At 46.1% G+C, this 20,647-nt stretch overlaps 1 protein-coding gene across 1 annotated transcript; it reads left to right on the top strand.

Moving 5' to 3' along the window:
* Positions 1-11,640: 11,640 nt before the first annotated feature.
* LOC106598655 (CCN family member 3) lies at positions 11,641-20,414 on the top strand. Its single transcript, XM_045719309.1, has 5 exons — positions 11,641-11,832; positions 11,958-12,186; positions 12,548-12,802; positions 13,559-13,779; positions 17,930-20,414. The coding sequence occupies exons 1-5, from the start codon at positions 11,782-11,784 to the stop codon at positions 18,221-18,223; spliced, it is 1,050 nt and encodes a 349-aa protein (XP_045575265.1). The 5' UTR covers positions 11,641-11,781; the 3' UTR covers positions 18,224-20,414.
* The last annotated feature ends 233 nt before the right edge of the window (positions 20,415-20,647 follow it).

Raw genomic sequence — 20,647 nt, 5'->3', positions numbered from 1 at the left:
ACACCACACTACACCACAGGCCCTACTAAAAACAAAACTTCAATGCATGACAGCCTGTCCCATTTTCCATAAACCTGTCGCACGCTGAGAGAAAACAGCGTGGTGTTCGGTGTCCCAAATAGTACCCTGTTACCTATATAGTGGAGCTAGGGCTCTGGTCGAAAATAGTGCACTATATAGGGAATAGGGTCCATAGGGCTCTAGTTAAAAGTAGTGCACTACATAGGTGCCAGGTGCCATTTGGGGATTTTATTTTGTTCAGACAAGCTAAAAATGGGAAGATTTCTGAATGAAACAATGATTATTCCAATTATTCGTAGCCTACAGCCTGGTTAGATAGCCAACCAATTAGATAGGCCTTTGACCAATTCTGTTGATCTCTCTGTCCTTCTTAGATCAGAGAAATGTAGCCTCTTACAACAACCGGATGCTGCTAGCTTATAGATCGACTCCACTGAGATGTTTCTCTACTTGTTGAAAGTATGAAGAAGTATGGAAGACTGGAAGCAGCAGCTGTTTACTGTACAACCACCCACTAGACGGAAGACACAACCACCCACTGGACTGGACTGAAGACACAACCACCCACTGGACTGAAGACACAACCACCCACTGGACTGGACTGAAGACACAACCACCCACTGGACTGAAGACACAACCACCCACTGGACTGGAGTGAAGACACACCACCCACTGGACTGAAGACACAACCACCCACTGGACTGAAGACACAACCACCCACTGGACTGGACTGAAGACACAACCACCCACTGGACTGGACTGAAGACACAACCACCCACTGGACTGAAGACACAACCACCCACTGGACTGAAGACACAACCACCCACTGGACTGGACTGAAGACACAACCACCCACTAGACTGAAGACACAACCACCCACTGGACTGAAGACACAACCACCCACTGGACTGAAGACACAACCACCCACTGGACTGAAGACACAACCACCCACTGGACTGAAGACACAACCACCCACTGGACTGAAAGACACAACCACCCACTGGACTGAAGACACAACCACCCACTGGACTGAAGACACAACCACCCACTGGACTGAAGACACAACCACCCACTGGACTGAAGACACAACCACCCACTGGACTGAAGACACAACCACCCACTGGACTGGACTGAAGACACAACCACCCACTGGACTGAAGACACAACCACCCACTGGACTGAAGACACAACCACCCACTGGACTGAAGACACAACCACCCACTGGACTGAAGACACAACCACCCACTGGACTGAAGACACAACCACCCACTGGACTGAAGACACAACCACCCACTGGACTGAAGACACAACCACCCACTGGACTGAAGACACAACCACCCACTGGACTGAAGACACAACCACCCACTGGACTGAAGACACAACCACCCACTGGACTGACTGAAGACACAACCACCCACTGGACTGGACTGAAGACACAACCACCCACTGGACTGGACTGAAGACACAAACACCCACTGGACTGGCCCAGTCCTAGTCCCAAATGAAACCCTATTCCCTTTATAGTGCACTACTTTTGACTAGGGCACCGTCTGAAGGTCCAGGGGAAGGGAGGAGGAACAGAGGCAGGTTGTGTATGGTTGAGTATGGCTCCATGGTTTTGGTGAGGAGGCAGCAGCATCCTCCACAAGGAGCTCTTTTCTACCACCTTTGAACTCCATGTGAACCCAATAGTTGTCTGAAATGAATTCGCAAAGCAGAGAACTTGATTACTAAAAACTAAAGGATTCACACGCGCACGCGCACACACACACACACAAATCCACACAGGCACAGTCACACACGTAGACACAGAACACACACACACACACACACACACACACACACACACACACACACACACACACACACACACACACACACACACACACACACACACACACACACACACACACACACAGAGTACAGACACTCAGTGGTCCTCCTGGCGATATACGGGGGGCATCAGCCTCGACCACAAGAAGCTATTTTCTGGGACCTTTAAACTTCATGTGAACCCAGACCATCGCCTGACATGAACTGGACAGAGAACTGTCCAAAATATCCATGCCCTATTGAAACATCTGCTATACTTTAGCTGGCCCATAAAAGCTGAGATGTGTCTATTGTGTATCTTGCAGAAGGGTTCAACAGTGATTAAAATTCCTTACTGGACACATAATGGAAACCAATTGCATGTCCCAAATAGCACCCTATTCCCTATATAGTGCACTGCTTTTGACCAGAGTCGATATGGGCCCTGGTCAAAAGTAGTGCTCAATATAGGGAATATGGTGCTATTTGGGACGCAGGCAATGTAACAGGGATAAGTGCCATTGGGGTTATGTCAAAAGTCTAGAAGCTGAGTTGTTAGTTAAACATCAGAAATAACTGATATGTTCACAAGAGAAACAGTTCCACCATAAACCTATTCATTCAAATTATTCAAGTGATTCAACTGGACTTACTTCCTTTGACAGGCACCATCAGCTGCTATTCCAAGTGGTTTTCTTGCAAATGGTTCCCATGAAAACAGCAGACAGCTTGACCCTTCACAAACCGATAATATGAGAAATGGAATAACTGAGTTTCTGGTTATCATTTGAGTAAGGATGGGGGGGGGGGAATCTATACATTAAAGTATCTATGACTTGGGTGGCTGGAGCCTTTGAAAAATGTTCAGGCCTTCCTCTGACACCGCCTGGTATATAGGTCCGGGATGGCAGGGAGCTCAGGCTTCCTCTGACACCGCCTGGTATATAGGTCCGGGATGGCAGGGAGCTCAGGCTTCCTCTGACATCGCCTGGTATATAGGTCCAGGATGGCAGGGAGCTCAGGCTTCCTCTGACACCGCCTGGTATAGAGGTCCTGGATGGCAGTTAGCTCGGACTTCCTCTGACACCGCCTGGTATAGAGGTCCTGGATGGCAGGGAGCTCGTCCTTGCTCGGACACCGCCTGGTATAGAGGTGGTGTCAGATTCCTGTCATACCTTGTACATAGACTGTTTACAGTGTAAAAAAACCAATGTGTCATTTTGTAATTTGGGTGAACTATCCCTTTAAGTTAGAACTGAAACCATTTTTCAGAGGCAAAGACTGGGAGACTAGTCAGGATCGAGGGAAAGATGAACGGAGCAAAGTACAGAGAGATCCTTGATGAAAACCTGCTCCAGAGCGCTCTGGAGGTCTGTCAAAGTAACCATCGCGTTCTTGGTCATCTCCCTGACCAAGGCCCCTCTCCCCCCATTGCTCAGTTTGGCCGGGCGGACAGCTCTAGGAAGAGTCTTGGTGGTTCCAATCTTCTTCCATTTAAGAATGATGGAGGCCACTGTGTTCTTGGGGACCTTCAACGCTGCATTCCCTTTTTCATTATGGGGTATTGTGTGTAGATTGATGAGAAATGTGTTTTTATTCAATCAATTTTAGAATAAGGCTGTAACGTAACAAGATGTGTAAAAAGTGAAGGGGTCTGAATACTTTCCGAATGCACTGGATTTGTCATCATTATATTTTGCGAATCACACAACTGCAAGGCATAGCTCCAAACTGAGGCAAGACACGTATCGAAGACAAGAGCCGGGAGGGTTAGGGGAAGGTGTTGTTGGAAATGAGTGGTAGATTAAGCCAATTAAGCCGATGCCTATGCACAGGTTTCTCGTGGTCTTTCTATTGGCTAACGAAGGTGTTGGTCCACCAGACTCTTCGCGCATTTGAGCAGTAGTGTCTGGGAACCAGATGACTACTCTGATGACAGAACAGAGGCTGTACAGGCCCTGTTTTAAGATTGACAAGTCCTTGTACAACACCAGCACGTACATCAAGAGGTTGGACTGACATACAGAAGGTTATGGGTTTAAGTCCCTTGACAGGTAGCTATGTGAGATGAAAGATTGATTAGTGGCAATGGGAAGTATTGAAGTCCTGAGAACCTCAAAAACTTCAATGATCTGAGTGTTTCCTTTCAAACTTGTCCCTTGAATTATTCCTCCAACTACATCTGTTCTGTGTTGGAGAAACCAGTGGAGCTCCACTATGTCCCATGTAGGGAGTAGCAGGTATCAACTGGTCCCTCTCCAGAAGCCATTCAGATTTGGGAAAACACTGTCAATTGAACATGAGGAAATGGAGGCTGAATGAAGCAAAACAGTTTTAATAACAGCACTATTGACCTCTTTATCCTTATTAAACTGCTGTTAGAATTCAAACCATCGAGTTTGGCAATGAGGCTGCACTGAGCTTCAGAAGTTGTATTGACCTCAGCCTTGCAGGCCAATAAGTGAGCAGGCCCAAATGTCACAGAGACCGTGGCCAGTGTTCTGTCAAACCCACATCATTAGCACTATAACGTTATCCCAGTTATGACTAACTCTGAAACGCATGTTTTCAGATCGCATCATACAGGCTGTGAAATAGGTTAGGAGTCTGTTCAGCTCTCAGACATTGGTTGGTGTAGTCAAAAGGCAGGAAGTGAACACACACACACACACACACACACACACACACACACACACACACACACACACACACACACACACACACACACACACACACACACACACACACACACACACACAAAGTTTCATTTTACACACAGTGACACACAGGCAACAGAGACATACAGACCGACAGACATGCAGACAGACACTCCTAGAGGGGTTATGAAATCAGCCATCTATCCTATCCCACTGGGCACAGACATCAATTCAACGTCTATTCCACGTCGGTTTAATGTAACTTCATTGAAATTACATGGAAACAACGTTGATTCAACCAGTGGGTGCCCAGTTGGATCGATGTGATGTCATCTCCCTCGCAGAGAGCAGAGAGGGTACAGAACAGCCTCCAACACTAGCACCTCCCAGACAGGACCGGGTTAGCCCTAGGCTGTGTCCAAAATGGCACCCTATTCCCTATAAAGTGCACTATGTACAATAGGGCCCTGGTCAAAAGTAGTGCACTATGTAGGAAATAGGGTGCCATTTCTGATGTAGCGCTAGTGGACGGCCTGGATGGCCATTAGTCACAGTACCTTCCCTGTCTGCCCTGTCTTCCCTGTCTGCCCTGTCTGCCCTGTCTGCCCTGTCTGCCCTGTCTGCCCTGTCTGCCCTGTCTGCCCTGTCTGCCCTGTCTTCCCTGTCTGCCCTGTCTGCCCTGTCTGCCCTGTCTTCCCTGTCTGCCCTGTCTGCCCTGTCTTCCCTGTCTGCCCTGTCTGCCCTGTCTGCCCTGTCTGCCCTGTCTTCCCTGTCTGCCCTGTCTGCCCTGTCTGCCCTGTCTGCCCTGTCTGCCCTGTCTCCCGTCTGCCCTGTCTGCCCTGTCTGCCCTGTCTGCCCTGTCTGCCCTGTCTGCCCTGTCTTCCCTGTCTGCCCTGTCTGCCCTGTCTGCCCTGTCTGCCCTGTCTTCCCTGTCTGCCCTGTCTTCCCTGTCTGCCCTGTCTGCCCTGTCTGCCCTGTCTTCCCTGTCTTCCCTGTCTGCCCTGTCTGCCCTGTCTGCCCTGTCTTCCCTGTCTGCCCTGTCTGCCCTGTCTGCCCTGTCTGCCCTGTCTGCCCTGTCTTCCCTGTCTGCCCTGTCTGCCCTGTCCGTCTGCTGGGCCTTCAGAGGTGCTTAGCAGACGGCAGAAATATTTCACATGTTACACTATGTGCGTAGGTTAGACTTCCTATCACACTCTCTCGAATTATGCTCTGAATTCGGATGCATAATCTTTATTTTCTTGCCTGAGTGCGATTGGGGAGACAAACATTCAAAAAGGGATTTGGTTGGAAGGGCTGTCACTGAGTTTGATTTCTGGAGACCACAGGATATAATGTTGTATGTGACTGATACACAAATCCACTAGTTTTGATATAATGAGAGCAAACTGATTTGGCTCTGGGTTTTTCTGGTACTGTAATTGTAGCTTATTACAGTAGGAAATACAGTAGCTCACCTAAATACATAGGCCTGAGATAGCAACCCTAAACAAATCATCATCTATTTCACTAGGCTATTTTGTTAATAATTCAAGGTTAATTATCCAAGTCAAGGAGTACATAAAAAATAAATAATAATAATCGCTCTGTTGTTTTGCTAATACATTTTTCTGTATTACATCACAAAAAATACAGAAAGGCCAGGGCATCAAAATACAGAAGGACTTAGGTCAGGGCATCAAAATACAGAAGGACTTAGGTCAGGGCATCAAAATACAGAAGGACTAGGTCAGGGCATCAACATACAGAAGGACTAGGTCAGGGCATCAAAATACAGAAGGACTAGGTCAGGGCATCAACATACAGAAGGACTTAGGTCAGGGCATCAAAATACAGAAGGACTAGGCCAGGGCATCAAAATACAGAAGGACTTAGGTCAGGGCATCAAAATACAGAGGGCTAGGTCAGGGCATCAACATACAGAAGGACTAGGTCAGGGCATCAACATACAGAGGGACTAGGTCAGGGCATCAACATACAGAAGGACTAGGTCAGGGCATCAAAATACAGAAGGACTTAGGTCAGGGCATCAAAATACAGAAGGACTAGGTCAGGGCATCAAAATACAGAAGGACTTAGGTCAGGGCATCAAAATACAGAAGGACTAGGTCAGGGCATCAACATACAGAAGGACTTAGGTCAGGGCATCAACATACAGAAGGACTTAGGTCAGGGCATCAACATACAGAAGGACTAGGTCAGGGCATCAACATACAGAGGGACTAGGTCAGGGCATCAACATACAGAAGGACTAGGTCAGGGCATCAACATACAGAGGGCTAGGTCAGGGCATCAACATACAGAAGGACTTAGGTCAGGGCATCAAAATACAGAAGGACTTAGGTCAGGGCATCAACATACAGAAGGACTAGGTCAGGGCATCAACATACAGAAGGACTAGGTCAGGGCATCAAAATACAGAAGGACTTAGGTCAGGGCATCAACATACAGAAGGACTTAGGTCAGGGCATCAACATACAGAGGGCTAGGTCAGGGCATCAACATACAGAAGGACTTAGGTCAGGGCATCAACATACAGAAGGACTAGGTCAGGGCATCAAAATACAGAAGGACTTAGGTCAGGGCATCAACATACAGAGGGCTAGGTCAGGGCATCAACATACAGAAGGACTTAGGTCAGGGCATCAAAATACAGAAGGACTTAGGTCAGGGCATCAACATACAGAAGGACTAGGTCAGGGCATCAACATACAGAAGGACTAGGTCAGGGCATCAAAATACAGAAGGACTTAGGTCAGGGCATCAACATACAGAAGGACTTAGGTCAGGGCATCAACATACAGAAGGACTAGGTCAGGGCATCAACATACAGAAGGACTTAGGTCAGGGCATCAACATACAGAAGGACTAGGTCAGGGCATCAAAATACAGAAGGACTTAGGTCAGGGCATCAACATACAGAGGGCTAGGTCAGGGCATCAACATACAGAAGGACTAGGTCAGGGCATCAACATACAGAAGGACTAGGTCAGGGCATCAACATACAGAGGGCTAGGTCAGGGCATCAACATACAGAGGGCTAGGTCAGGGCATCAACATACAGAGGGCTAGGTCAGGGCATCAACATACAGAAGGACTTAGGTCAGGGCATCAAAATACAGAGGGACTAGGTCAGGGCATCAACATACAGAAGGACTAGGTCAGGGCATCAACATACAGAGGGCTAGGTCAGGGCATCAACATACAGAGGGCTAGGTCAGGGCATCAACATACAGAGGACTAGGTCAGGGCATCAACATACAGAAGGACTAGGTCAGGGCATCAACATACAGAGGGCTAGAAAATGTATTTTCTATTCTATTTACATTCTCAATTACAATACAATAATATTTGACATTTCTCCAAGTTTGTCTCCCGGTATGGATGGCTTTGACGTAGAGTTGTCACGGTCTCGCTCCAGAGGAATGCACCAGACCCAGTCAGCAAGCACACAACTGTGAAGTCTGACATTTCTCAACTTCCAGAGCGAACACTATTTGACCAGCAGTGAATCATGTCACTGGCAGCAGCAGAGAGAGCTGCTCTGAATCTCAGGTCATTAATAAGATGCTTTTCCAGCAGCTGCTCTTTCTGGCGGGAGCATGAATAGGGAGATCTGCGTCCCAAATGGCACCCTATTCCATATATATATATATATATATATATATATGTGTGCACTATGTAGGGAATATGGTGCCGTTTGGGACGTAACCTAGAGATAGAAGGATTGGATGCAGCATGCATTGTTTTAGGTGTAGGGGAGGTAGCCGGGATATTTCATTGATTATTATGACCGGTGATAAATGGAGAATGGAAACAGTGTTTCATGGAAAGAATGGGTGGAATGCACAGCTGGACTCCAAAATAGGAATTGAATCAAACCTTAGTGTTATCTGCAGCTGCTGTGACTTAGCCTATCAAATCTAGCCCTGTATTAAAGGGTCAAAATGGATACGTGGAAAATCAACAGTTTACATATCGACATATCTGAATTATGAATACAAAGCACTAGAGCCCGAATGATGTGTCGTTTCACCCAAATGATCGTTCGTGTAGTGTATATCAATATATATCAATAATTCCAGCGATAACCGACGTATTCGGCGCACATGACAAATACATTTTGATTTGATTTGATTTTGTTCACTAAATTGGATGAGAAAAGGGAATCTCATGGTGGTCTGAACACTGGGTCATTCTCATGATGTGTTCTTGTTATTATTGTTATTATTGCCATAAAAGAAGAAATCAACCTTTGAAGCGTATTTCTTGGACAATTGGCTCTTTTCGACAGCAATTTCCGAGAACTCAGTGTGGAAAATGTTTCACTTTTTCATTTCCCCAACTGTAAAACAGTATGTCGGCAGATACCTGTATATCGCTACCAGTAAGTTTTGTTCCTTCAAAGATCAGAATCAGACCCCATAAAACATATTGGTCGGCCACTACAAAGCACACTGCACAGCCACCATTCAAAGTACGCTCATCATGCTGACTTATAGGCACACATAGTGTCCCAAATGTCACCCTATTTGCTACATAGTTCACTACTTTTTGACCAAGGCCCATAGGGCCTATAGTTCCAAAAGTAGTGCACTATATAGGGAATAGGGTGCCATTTGGGACACAGGAAATGCTAATGAACTCCCCTGAGTCTTACATTACACTACCAAGGTCCTCAGTGACGTCCACACTACACAGACCAATACTTTCACAACTGGCCAAGTCACCATCTCCAACTGGCCAAATCACCATCTCCAACTGGCCAAATCCCCATCTCCAACTGGCCAAATCCCCATCTCCAACTGGCCAAATCCCCATCTCCAACTGGCCAAATCACCATCTCCAACTGCCCAAATCCCCATCTCCAACTGGCCAAATCCCCATCTCCAACTGGCCAAATCCCCATCTCCAACTGGCCAAATCCCCATCTCCAACTGGCCAAATCCCCATCTCCAACTGCCCAAATCCCCATCTCCAACTGGCCAAATCCCCATCTCCAACTGGCCAAAATCCCTGACACAAATCCCAACAGTCTATGTGTCAGACAGAGGGGCGTCTAAAGAACATGCCCAGGCTTAACAACACTAGAAGACACTGGGGTGCTGTTTGAGACTCAGACATGGTATTTTAAAACACTGGCAAACACAGTGGTGATGTCACACATGTGGGCTGATTCAGCCAGATGCCTCATTTGTCCTACTTCAGGCAGAGGCCCCCACCACACCATAACTTGTTAGATAAAACCCAGATGGAGTAGCCATCTAAGTTTCCCCCTAGATTTGTAATTATGCAGCCAGCAAACGTTCCAAAGAGAAACCTCTTGCCCACTGACTGCTGACTGACATCTAAGGGACCACCATCGTGGAAGAGGGGCTTTACTGGTTTATCTATTCCGCAGACAAACTAGATTGACCAGTGTGATATCTATTCTGCAGCCAAACTAGATCGACCAGTGTGATATCAATTCTGCAGCCAAACTAGATCGACCAGTGTGATATCAATTCTGCAGCCAAACTAGATCGACCAGTGTGATATCAATTCTGCAGCCAAACTAGATCGACCAGTGTGCTATCAATTCTGCAGCCAAACTAGATCGACCAGTGTGATATCTATTCCGCAGACAAACTAGATCGACCAGTGTGATATCTATTCTGCAGCCAAACTAGATCGACCAGTGTGATATCAATTCTGCAGTCAAACTAGATCGACCAGTGTGATATCAATTCTGCAGTCAAACTAGATCGACCAGTGTGATATCAATTCTGCAGTCAAACTAGATCGACCAGTGTGATATCTATTCTGCAGCCAAACTAGATCCAGCAGTGTGATATCTATTCTGCAGCCAAACTAGATCGACCAGTGTGATATCTATTCCGCAGACAAACTAGATCGACCAGTGTGATATCTATTCTGCAGCCAAACTAGATCGACCAGTGTGATATCAATTCTGCAGTCAAACTAGATCGACCAGTGTGATATCAATTCTGCAGTCAAACTAGATCGACCAGTGTGATATCAATTCTGCAGCCAAACTAGATCGACCAGTGTGATATCTATTCTGCAGTCAAACTAGATCGACCAGTGTGATATCAATTCTGCAGCCAAACTAGATCGACCAGTGTGATATCAATTCTGCAGCCAAACTAGATCGACCAGTGTGATATCAATTCTGCAGCCAAACTAGATCGACCAGTGTGATATCAATTCTGCAGTCAAACTAGATCGACCAGTGTGATATCAATTCTGCAGTCAAACTAGATCGACCAGTGTGATATCAATTCTGCAGTCAAACTAGATCGACCAGTGTGATATCAATTCTGCAGCCAAACTAGATCGACCAGTGTGATATCAATTCTGCAGTCAAACTAGATCGACCAGTGTGATATCAATTCTGCAGTCAAACTAGATCGACCAGTGTGATATCAATTCTGCAGTCAAACTAGATCGACCAGTGTGATATCAATTCTGCAGTCAAACTAGATCGACCAGTGTGATATCAATTCTGCAGTCAAACTAGATCGACCAGTGTGATATCAATTCTGCAGTCAAACTAGATCGACCAGTGTGATATCAATTCTGCAGCCAAACTAGATCGACCAGTGTGATATCAATTCTGCAGCCAAACTAGATCGACCAGTGTGATATCAATTCTGCAGTCAAACTAGATCGACCAGTGTGATATCAATTCTGCAGTCAAACTAGATCGACCAGTGTGATATCAATTCTGCAGTCAAACTAGATCGACCAGTGTGATATAAATTCTGCAGTCAAACTAGATCGACCAGTGTGATATCAATTCTGCAGTCAAACTAGATCTATTTTAATTCCAGAGATGTAATGAGCACAATAATGAAAATCAGGGAACAGAGGAACTAGTTTGAAGTAGGTTCATTTGAATGATCATGAAAAATGTTTATTATTGATATGAATAGCAGCAATAAAACTGTCAAATGAGCTTATGTGTCCTAAATACTAGTAACGTAGCCTTCCTCTGTGTGCGAAGAACTCAGGATCTAACAGGAAAATGTGAGTCTCATCCTGATCCAATCAGATGTCAGAATTCCCAGACTCTACCAGGGCCAGGGGGGTGATCCCTCCATCATCCCCTTCCTCCATCCCTCCTCCTTCCCCTCCTCCATTCCTCCTTCACGCGTCACCGCGTCGTAGACAGGACCGTTATAAATGGCTCTGCACACACTTCTGAAGCACGCCAAAGGGATTTACAGAGCTTCAGCAAGACACAAAGGAGGGAAAATTCTACGAAGAGAAAACTACCTTTCACTGAATCAGGATGTCTAAGCTTGCAGAGAGAACCCTTTTCATTTTCTACATTTCAACACAGGTAAATAAATTCAGTTAACGTTACAGAGTAGGCTCATCCAAACTACATTATGTGAAGAATATGAAAGCAAGGAGCAACAACTTTGAAAAATCACATTTGAACACAGTTTTCCCTTTTTTCCCCAGATTTGCTCCCAGATCTTGGCGCAGGTGTGTCCGACAAGGTGCCTATGTCCGCAGGAGCCTCCGATGTGCGCCCCCAGGGTCCAGTTGATTCTGGATGACTGCGCATGCTGTCTGGTCTGTGCCAGGCAGAAAGGAGAGGTGTGCTCGGAAATAAATCCCTGTGATACACACAGGGGTCTGAACTGCGACTACACGGCCGATGTTCACCAGAGGACAGGTGTCTGTGTCGGTGAGTCATTTGTTAATTATATTGAACAAGTGATGTCCTAGTGTAGGTGTCAGAGCAGGGTAGATTCCCTGGCCTTGTCTCAATTGGATTTGCTCAACTCCTGCGTACATCTCTCCTCTGTACTCTCTCGCCTCCTTTTGAAAAAGGTCAAAGGTAATCGAAGTGTGGCAGCGGGGACCCGCCCCTATCTAAGAGCTATTGATGATGATGATGATGATGATGATGATAACAATTTACATTCATTTGAAGACACAAACACTTAAACATCTGACATTTTGGATTTTATCCAGATATGAGTATTGGAAATTAAAAATGTTAAATAATGATTTGTGCTTTTCTTGTGTCCTCCTCTCTTCCACAGCTCACGAGGGAGACATCTGCCTGTTGGACGGTTCAGTGTACCAGAACGGGGAGACCTTCTTCCCCAGCTGCAAGTACCAGTGCACCTGCAGGGACGGTCAGATCGCCTGCGTGCCGCGCTGTAACCTGGATGTGATGCTGCCGGGCCCTGACTGCCCTCTACCCAGGAAGGTGGCGGTCCCAGGGGAGTGCTGTGAGAAGTGGGTATGTGAGCCCCAACCAGAGGCCAGTGCCCTGGGCAGCTTCGCCATGGCTGGTAAGAACTCAGTCTCTCAACTCAAATAACATTTTATTTGTCACATGCGCTGAATACAACAGGTGAAGGTAGACCTTACAGTGAGATGCTTACTTACAAGCCCTTAACACTTATTTTTCTTAAAACTTCATTGTTGGTTAAGTAAAAAAAATAGATAAGTAAAAAATAACAATTAAATAACAAATAATTCTCTAGTGTACTACATAGGGCATAGGGTTCCATGTGGGACGCAGTTTCTCTCTCTACTTCTCTCTACTTCTGACGTGACTGGTACTCTGGTGCAAGCCACAAAGTCAAGAGACAGATTCTTGCATGCCTCTAGGTTGACCTGGCTGGCTCTGTGTGAAGGGAAATGCCGAATTGCCTCAGAGTACAGAGAGAGACTCACAGAGCAAGTTGACTTATCCCAGGAAGCCTCTGTGTAGACCTCTGTAGCCAAAACATTCCATTTCGTGTTCTCTGGAATGTGATGTACCTTGGATCGTTCTTAATCTGTGATTAATGGACTTTAGGCACATAAAGAAATTGATTCCGATAGAACTGTGAATTGGATTACCTGTATACCGATTATACACCAATGTAGGGGAATCAATTATGCAAACCACACAGATCCCAATACCAGCCTAACATAAGTCTCCTCTTATGCACTTTTGCCCAGTAATTCTTATGTTCATCAATCAATCTAGCGTGCATCTGTATTTCCCATGTCACAACATCTGTCTCATCCGGTGTGTCCCTCCCTGTCCTTCCGTACAGCCTACAGACAGGAGGAGACAGTGGGGATTGACTCGTGGGACCCCAGTACTAACTGCATAGAGCAGACTACGGAGTGGGGCGCCTGCTCTCGGACCTGTGGCATGGGCATCTCCACCCGGGTCACCAACAAGAACCCCCGCTGTGAGATGGTCAAGCAGACGCGTCTGTGCATCGTCAGGCCCTGCGACAAACAGCAGCAGCAGCAAAAGGATGTTGCTAAGGTAGGCTACTCAACCCACTGTCACTGTACTAATACCATCAGCTTCAGCAGAAGGATGTTGCTAAGGTAGGCTACTCAACCCACTGTCACTGTACTAATACCGTCAGCTTCAGCAGAAGGATGTTGCTAAGGTAGGCTACTCAACCCACTGTCACTGTACTAATACCATCATCTTCAGCAGAAGGATGTTGCTAAGGTAGGCTACTCAACCCACTGTCACTGTACTAATACCGTCAGCTTCAGCTGAAGGATGTTGCTAAGGTAGGCTACTCAACCCACTGTCACTGTACTAATACCGTCAGCTTCAGCAGAAGGATGTTGCTAAGGTAGGCTACTCAACCCACTGTCACTGTACTAATACCATCAGCTTCAGCAGAAGGATGTTGCTAAGGTAGGCTACTCAACCCACTGTCACTGTACTAATACCATCAGCTTCAGCAGAAGGATGTTGCTAAGGTAGGCTACTCAACCCACTGTCACTGTACTAATACCATCAGCTTCAGCAGAAGGATGTTGCTAAGGTAGGCTACTCAACCCACTGTCACTGTACTAATACCATCAGCTTCAGCAGAAGGATGTTGCTAAGGTAGGCTACTCAACCCACTGTCACTGTACTAATACCATCAGCTTCAGCAGAAGGATGTTCCTAAGGTAGGCTACTCAACCCACTGTCACTGTACTAATACCATCAGCTTCAGCAGAAGGATGTTGCTAAGGTAGGCTGCTCAACCCACTGTCACTGTACTAATACCATCAGCTTCAGCAGAAGGATGTTGCTAAGGTAGGCTACTCAACCCACTGTCACTGTACTAATACCATCAGCTTCAGCAGAAGGATGTTGCTAAGGTAGGCTACTCAACCCACTGTCACTGTACTAATACCATCAGCTTCAGCAGATGGATGTTGCTAAGGTAGGCTACTCAACCCACTGTCACTGTACTAATCCCATCAGCTTCAGCAGAAGGATGTTGCTAAGGTAGGCTACTCAACCCACTGTCACTGTACTAATACCATCAGCTTCAGCAGAAGGATGTTGCTAAGGTAGGCTACTCAACCCACTGTCACTGTACTAATACCATCAGCTTCAGCAGAAGGATGTCGCTAAGGTAGGCTACTCAACCCACTGTCACTGTACTAATACCATCAGCTTCAGCAGAAGGATGTTGCTAAGGTAGGCTACTCAACCCACTGTCACTGTACTAATACCATCAGCTTCAGCAGATGGATGTTGCTAAGGTAGGCTACTCAACCCACTGTCACTGTACTAATACCATCAGCTTCAGCAGAAGGATGTTGCTAAGGTAGGCTACTCAACCCACTGTCACTGTACTAATACCATCAGCTTCAGCAGAAGGATGTTGCTAAGGTAGGCTACTCAACCCACTGTCACTGTACTAATACCATCAGCTTCAGCAGAAGGATGTTGCTAAGGTAGGCTACTCAACCCACTGTCACTGTACTAATCCCATCAGCTTCAGCAGAAGGATGTTGCTAAGGTAGGCTACTCAACCCACTGTCACTGTACTAATACCATCAGCTTCAGCAGAAGGATGTTGCTAAGGTAGGCTACTCAACCCACTGTCACTGTACTAATACCATCAGCTTCAGCAGAAGGATGTTGCTAAGGTAGGCTACTCAACCCACTGTCACTGTACTAATACCATCAGCTTCAGCAGAAGGATGTTGCTAAGGTAGGCTACTCAACCCACTGTCACTGTACTAATACCATCAGCTTCAGCAGAAGGATGTTGCTAAGGTAGGCTACTCAACCCACTGTCACTGTACTAATACCATCAGCTTCAGCAGAAGGATGTTGCTAAGGTAGGCTGCTCAACCCACTGTCACTGTACTAATACCATCAGCTTCAGCAGAAGGATGTTGCTAAGGTAGGCTGCTCAACCCACTGTCACTGTACTAATACCATCAGCTTCAGCAGAAGGATGTTGCTAAGGTAGGCTACTCAACCCACTGTCACTGTACTAATACCATCAGCTTCAGCAGAAGGATGTTGCTAAGGTAGGCTACTCAACCCACTGTCACTGTACTAATCCCATCAGCTTCAGCAGAAGGATGTTGCTAAAGTAGACTACTCAACCCACTGTCACTGTACTAATCCCATCAGCTTCAGCAGAAGGATGTTGCTAAGGTAGGCTACTCAACCCACTGTCACTGTACTAATCCCATCAGCTTCAGCAGAAGGATGTTGCTAAGGTAGGCTACTCAACCCACTGTCACTGTACTAATACCATCAGCTTCAGCAGAAGGATGTTGCTAAGGTAGGCTACTCAACCCACTGTCACTGTACTAATCCCATCAGCTTCAGCAGAAGGATGTTGCTAAGGTAGGCTACTCAACCCACTGTCACTGTACTAATACCATCAGCTTCAGCAGAAGGATGTTGCTAAGGTAGGCTACTCAACCCACTGTCACTGTACTAATACCATCAGCTTCAGCAGAAGGATGTTGCTAAGGTAGGCTACTCAACCCACTGTCACTGTACTAATACCATCAGCTTCAGCAGAAGGATGTTCCTAAGGTAGGCTACTCAACCCACTGTCACTGTACTAATACCATCAGCTTCAGCAGAAGGATGTTGCTAAGGTAGGCTACTCAACCCACTGTCACTGTACTAATACCATCAGCTTCAGCAGAAGGATGTTGCTAAGGTAGGCTACTCAACCCACTGTCACTGTACTAATACCATCAGCTTCAGCAGAAGGATGTTGCTAAGGTAGGCTACTCAACCCACTGTCACTGTACTAATACCATCAGCTTCAGCAGAAGGATGTTGCTAAGGTAGGCTACTCAACCCACTGTCACTGTACTAATACCATCAGCTTCAGCAGAAGGATGTTGCTAAGGTAGGCTACTCAACCCACTGTCACTGTACTAATACCATCAGCTTCAGCAGAAGGATGTTGCTAAGGTAGGCTACTCAACCCACTGTCACTGTACTAATACCATCAGCTTCAGCAGATGGATGTTGCTAAGGTAGGCTACTCAACCCACTGTCACTGTACTAATCCCATCAGCTTCAGCAGAAGGATGTTGCTAAGGTAGGCTACTCAACCCACTGTCACTGTACTAATACCATCAGCTTCAGCAGAAGGATGTTGCTAAGGTAGGCTACTCAACCCACTGTCACTGTACTAATCCCATCAGCTTCAGCAGAAGGATGTTGCTAAGGTAGGCTACTCAACCCACTGTCACTGTACTAATACCATCAGCTTCAGCAGAAGGATGTTGCTAAGGTAGGCTACTCAACCCACTGTCACTGTACTAATACCATCAGCTTCAGCAGAAGGATGTTGCTAAGGTAGGCTACTCAACCCACTGTCACTGTACTAATACCATCAGCTTCAGCAGAAGGATGTTGCTAAGGTAGGCTACTCAACCCACTGTCACTGTACTAATCCCATCAGCTTCAGCAGAAGGATGTTGCTAAGGTAGGCTACTCAACCCACTGTCACTGTACTAATCCCATCAGCTTCAGCAGAAGGATGTTGCTAAGGTAGGCTACTCAACCCACTGTCACTGTACTAATACCATCAGCTTCAGCAGAAGGATGTTGCTAAGGTAGGCTACTCAACCCACTGTCACTGTACTAATCCCATCAGCTTCAGCAGATGGATGTTGCTAAGGTAGGCTACTCAACCCACTGTCACTGTACTAATACCATCAGCTTCAGCAGAAGGATGTTGCTAAGGTAGGCTACTCAACCCACTGTCACTGTACTAATACCATCAGCTTCAGCAGAAGGATGTTGCTAAGGTAGGCTACTCAACCCACTGTCACTGTACTAATACCATCAGCTTCAGCAGAAGGATGTTGCTAAGGTAGGCTACTCAACCCACTGTCACTGTACTAATACCATCAGCTTCAGCAGAAGGATGTTGCTAAGGTAGGCTACTCAACCCACTGTCACTGTACTAATCCCATCAGCTTCAGCAGAAGGATGTTGCTAAGGTAGGCTAGAATAGAAGTTCAAGAATAGAAGTTCAAGTTCAATATGTTGTTTTTTTTCGCCATTCGGACTAAATGCATTGCAAATCTTTCGACTAACAAAACTCACAAGAGCTCTGACAAAATACATGAAAGAAGTATTTCAGTGTTTCACCAACTGACAATCATTTCCCCCTCTAAATCCTCAGAGAGGAAGCAAGTGCCTGAGGATGAAGAAGGCGGTGAAACCCATCCGGTTCAGCTATAAGAACTGCACCAGCGTCCTGACCTACAAGCCCCGGTACTGTGGTGTGTGTACGGACGGGCGCTGCTGCACCCCCCACAGCACCGAGACAGTGCAGGTGGACTTCCAGTGTGCTCGGGGTAAAGCCATCAAGAAAGCCGTGATGTTCATCAACACCTGCGCCTGCCACTACCACTGTCCCAGAGACAACGCTGTGTATCAGCCATCAGACCTGGTCTACAGCGGTTACAGGTTATAACACTGTCCCAGAGACAACGCTGTGTATCAGCCGTCAGACCTGGTCTACAGCGGTTACAGGTTATAACACTGTCCCAGAGACAACGCTGTGTATCAGCCGTCAGACCTGGTCTACAGCGGTTACAGGTTATAACACTGTCCCAGAGACAACGCTGTGTATCAGCCATCAGACCTGGTCTACAGCGGTTACAGGTTATAACACTGTCCCAGAGACAACGCTGTGTATCAGCCATCAGACCTGGTCTACAGCGGTTACAGGTTATAACACTGTCCCAGAGACAACGCTGTGTATCAGCCATCAGACCTGGTCTACAGCGGTTACAGGTTATAACACTGTCCCAGGGACAACGCTGTAGTCAGGTGACTCTACACGTTCATGACTCTAAATGTTCTTGACAACATATCCCTGAAGGTGTATGGTTGGTCTCAGGAGGCAGAATCTCAATTGCATACTTATCGCGTCCTCTCTCCTCACCTCCTTCTCAAAACCCATTTCATGAGAAAGCCAGATGTCCCTCCCCTCTGACATTCTTTTCCAATGGGTTTTGAGAAGGAGGCGAGGAGAGAGGGCGCGAGGAGAGAGGGCGCGAGGAGAGAGGAAAGAGGACGCGAGGAGTATGTAATTGAGATTCTCACAGTCAGCACTTAGCTACCTTTACACAATGGATGAGCATGCATTCTGCATCTGATATAACGGGAAACGTTGTGCTTTAGTGTATCACAACGACAGAGTTTTCCTTTTCTGCTTACTGCAAACGGTCTCAGTGATCATACACAGCTCCTGGGTCAGTTTTAGACAGCCTCTGACTCAAACGGCCTCAGCGATCATACACAGCTCCTGGGTCAGTTTTAGACAGCCTCTGACTCAAACGGCCTCAGCGATCATACACAGCTCCTGGGTCAGTTTTAGACAGCCTCTGACTCAAACGGCCTCAGCGATCATACACAGCTCCTGGGTCAGTTTTAGACAGCCTCTGACTCAAACGGCCTCAGTGATCATACACAGCTCCTGGGTCAGTTTTAGACAGCCTCTGACTCAAACGGTCTCAGTGATCATACACAGCTCCTGGGTCAGTTTTAGACAGCCTCTGACTGTCCCAGAGGTATTTCCGAAATAGCGGTTAGGCTACCTACAATCGTTTCAAGTGCAATGTATGCACGTCCAACAGTTTTCCAGCTGCACGTCACAAACAAATGTCTCATGAAAGCAACACCTGCTCACTGTTGTATTTGTTCTGGTGAAAACCTGTGTTTCTATTCCCCTCATTCCACTGACCTTTGACCTTTTAGATGTTTGCAGACTCTTGCCCTCTCCCAGGCTCTCCAGTCAACCTGGTCTTGGCCCACACAACAGTCATGTCGACAGCCAGGTCAAAGGTTGTTCTCATAATGTACTGCCGCTTTCTACAGCCAGCCTGTAAGTCTCCGCTCTTGGACCTCTAGCCCCGCCCCGTACACTTCAGACCTGGGTCAAATACATGTGTCAAATACTTGAGATGATTTAACTTGACCAGTGTGCAGGCTGTGGGTTGAGTTGGCAGTTTATGAGACTATTCCATTGGTTCCATTGTACAGGGCAAGCTAAGTCAAGTGCACCTCCAAAGTCTTTGGCATATATATGTCACCCAGTTCTGATATACTGTCATTGACTGCAATGCAATGTAGATTTTCCTAAAACAGGATGTTAATTTTCTACTCCTCTACGGTCTCTTCCAAAGGCTTGTATCCAGTCGTCTCTTGTAGAAAGATACAAGTTATGTAAATACTTTACTGTATAGTTGGCACGAGCGTGTATTAAATACACAGTGTCTGTATGTCTTTGTAAACCTAATGTAAATATGAATTCTATATAGTGTCTGTATGTCTTTGTAAACCAAATGTAAATATGAATTCTATATAGTGCCTGTATGTCTTTGTAAACCAAATGTAAATATGAATTCTATATAGTGTCTGTATGTCTTTGTAAACCAAATGTAAATATGAATTCTATATAGTGTCTGTATGTCTTTGTAAACCTAATGTAAATATGAATTCTATATTGTGTCTGTATGTCTTTATAAACCAAATGTAAATATGAATTCTATATAGTGTCTGTACGTCTACTCTGGTTGTGTTTTGCCCAGCCTTTTCGGTCATTATAATAATACTGTACTTACTCATGATTTGATATTAAATATGTATATTTTCTATAACTTCTGATTTGTTTCTCTTTATTCCAACCATCATGATATACTGTGTAGATAGATTGATGGACAACAGTTGATGTACATTAAATTGACCACCTTTCATATAAGGTTAATGCATAGTTTAGTGACAACCCCGTCGAATGAATGCGACATAACATGCTTTATGACTATTAGAGACTATGGTGCGTTCTAACTTCCAACACTCGCTTCTTTTACAAGTCAGTGAAGTTACTGAACGC

This window comes from Salmo salar, chromosome ssa05 (genome assembly GCF_905237065.1).
Source record: "Salmo salar chromosome ssa05, Ssal_v3.1, whole genome shotgun sequence".
Lineage (NCBI taxonomy): Eukaryota > Metazoa > Chordata > Actinopteri > Salmoniformes > Salmonidae > Salmo > Salmo salar.
Note: the sequence above shows the minus strand (reverse complement) of the source record. Positions and strands in the feature narration are given on the sequence as shown.

Excerpts from the sequence above, each read along its gene's own strand:
- LOC106598655 (XM_045719309.1), top strand. The coding sequence starts at position 11,782 with ATGTCTAAGCTTGCAGAGAGAACCCTTTTCATTTTCTACATTTCAACA. Across the intron at positions 12,187-12,547 it reads GAGGACAGGTGTCTGTGTCG|CTCACGAGGGAGACATCTGC; the intron begins GTGAGTCATTTG and ends TCTCTTCCACAG. Across the intron at positions 12,803-13,558 it reads GGGCAGCTTCGCCATGGCTG|CCTACAGACAGGAGGAGACA; the intron begins GTAAGAACTCAG and ends CCTTCCGTACAG.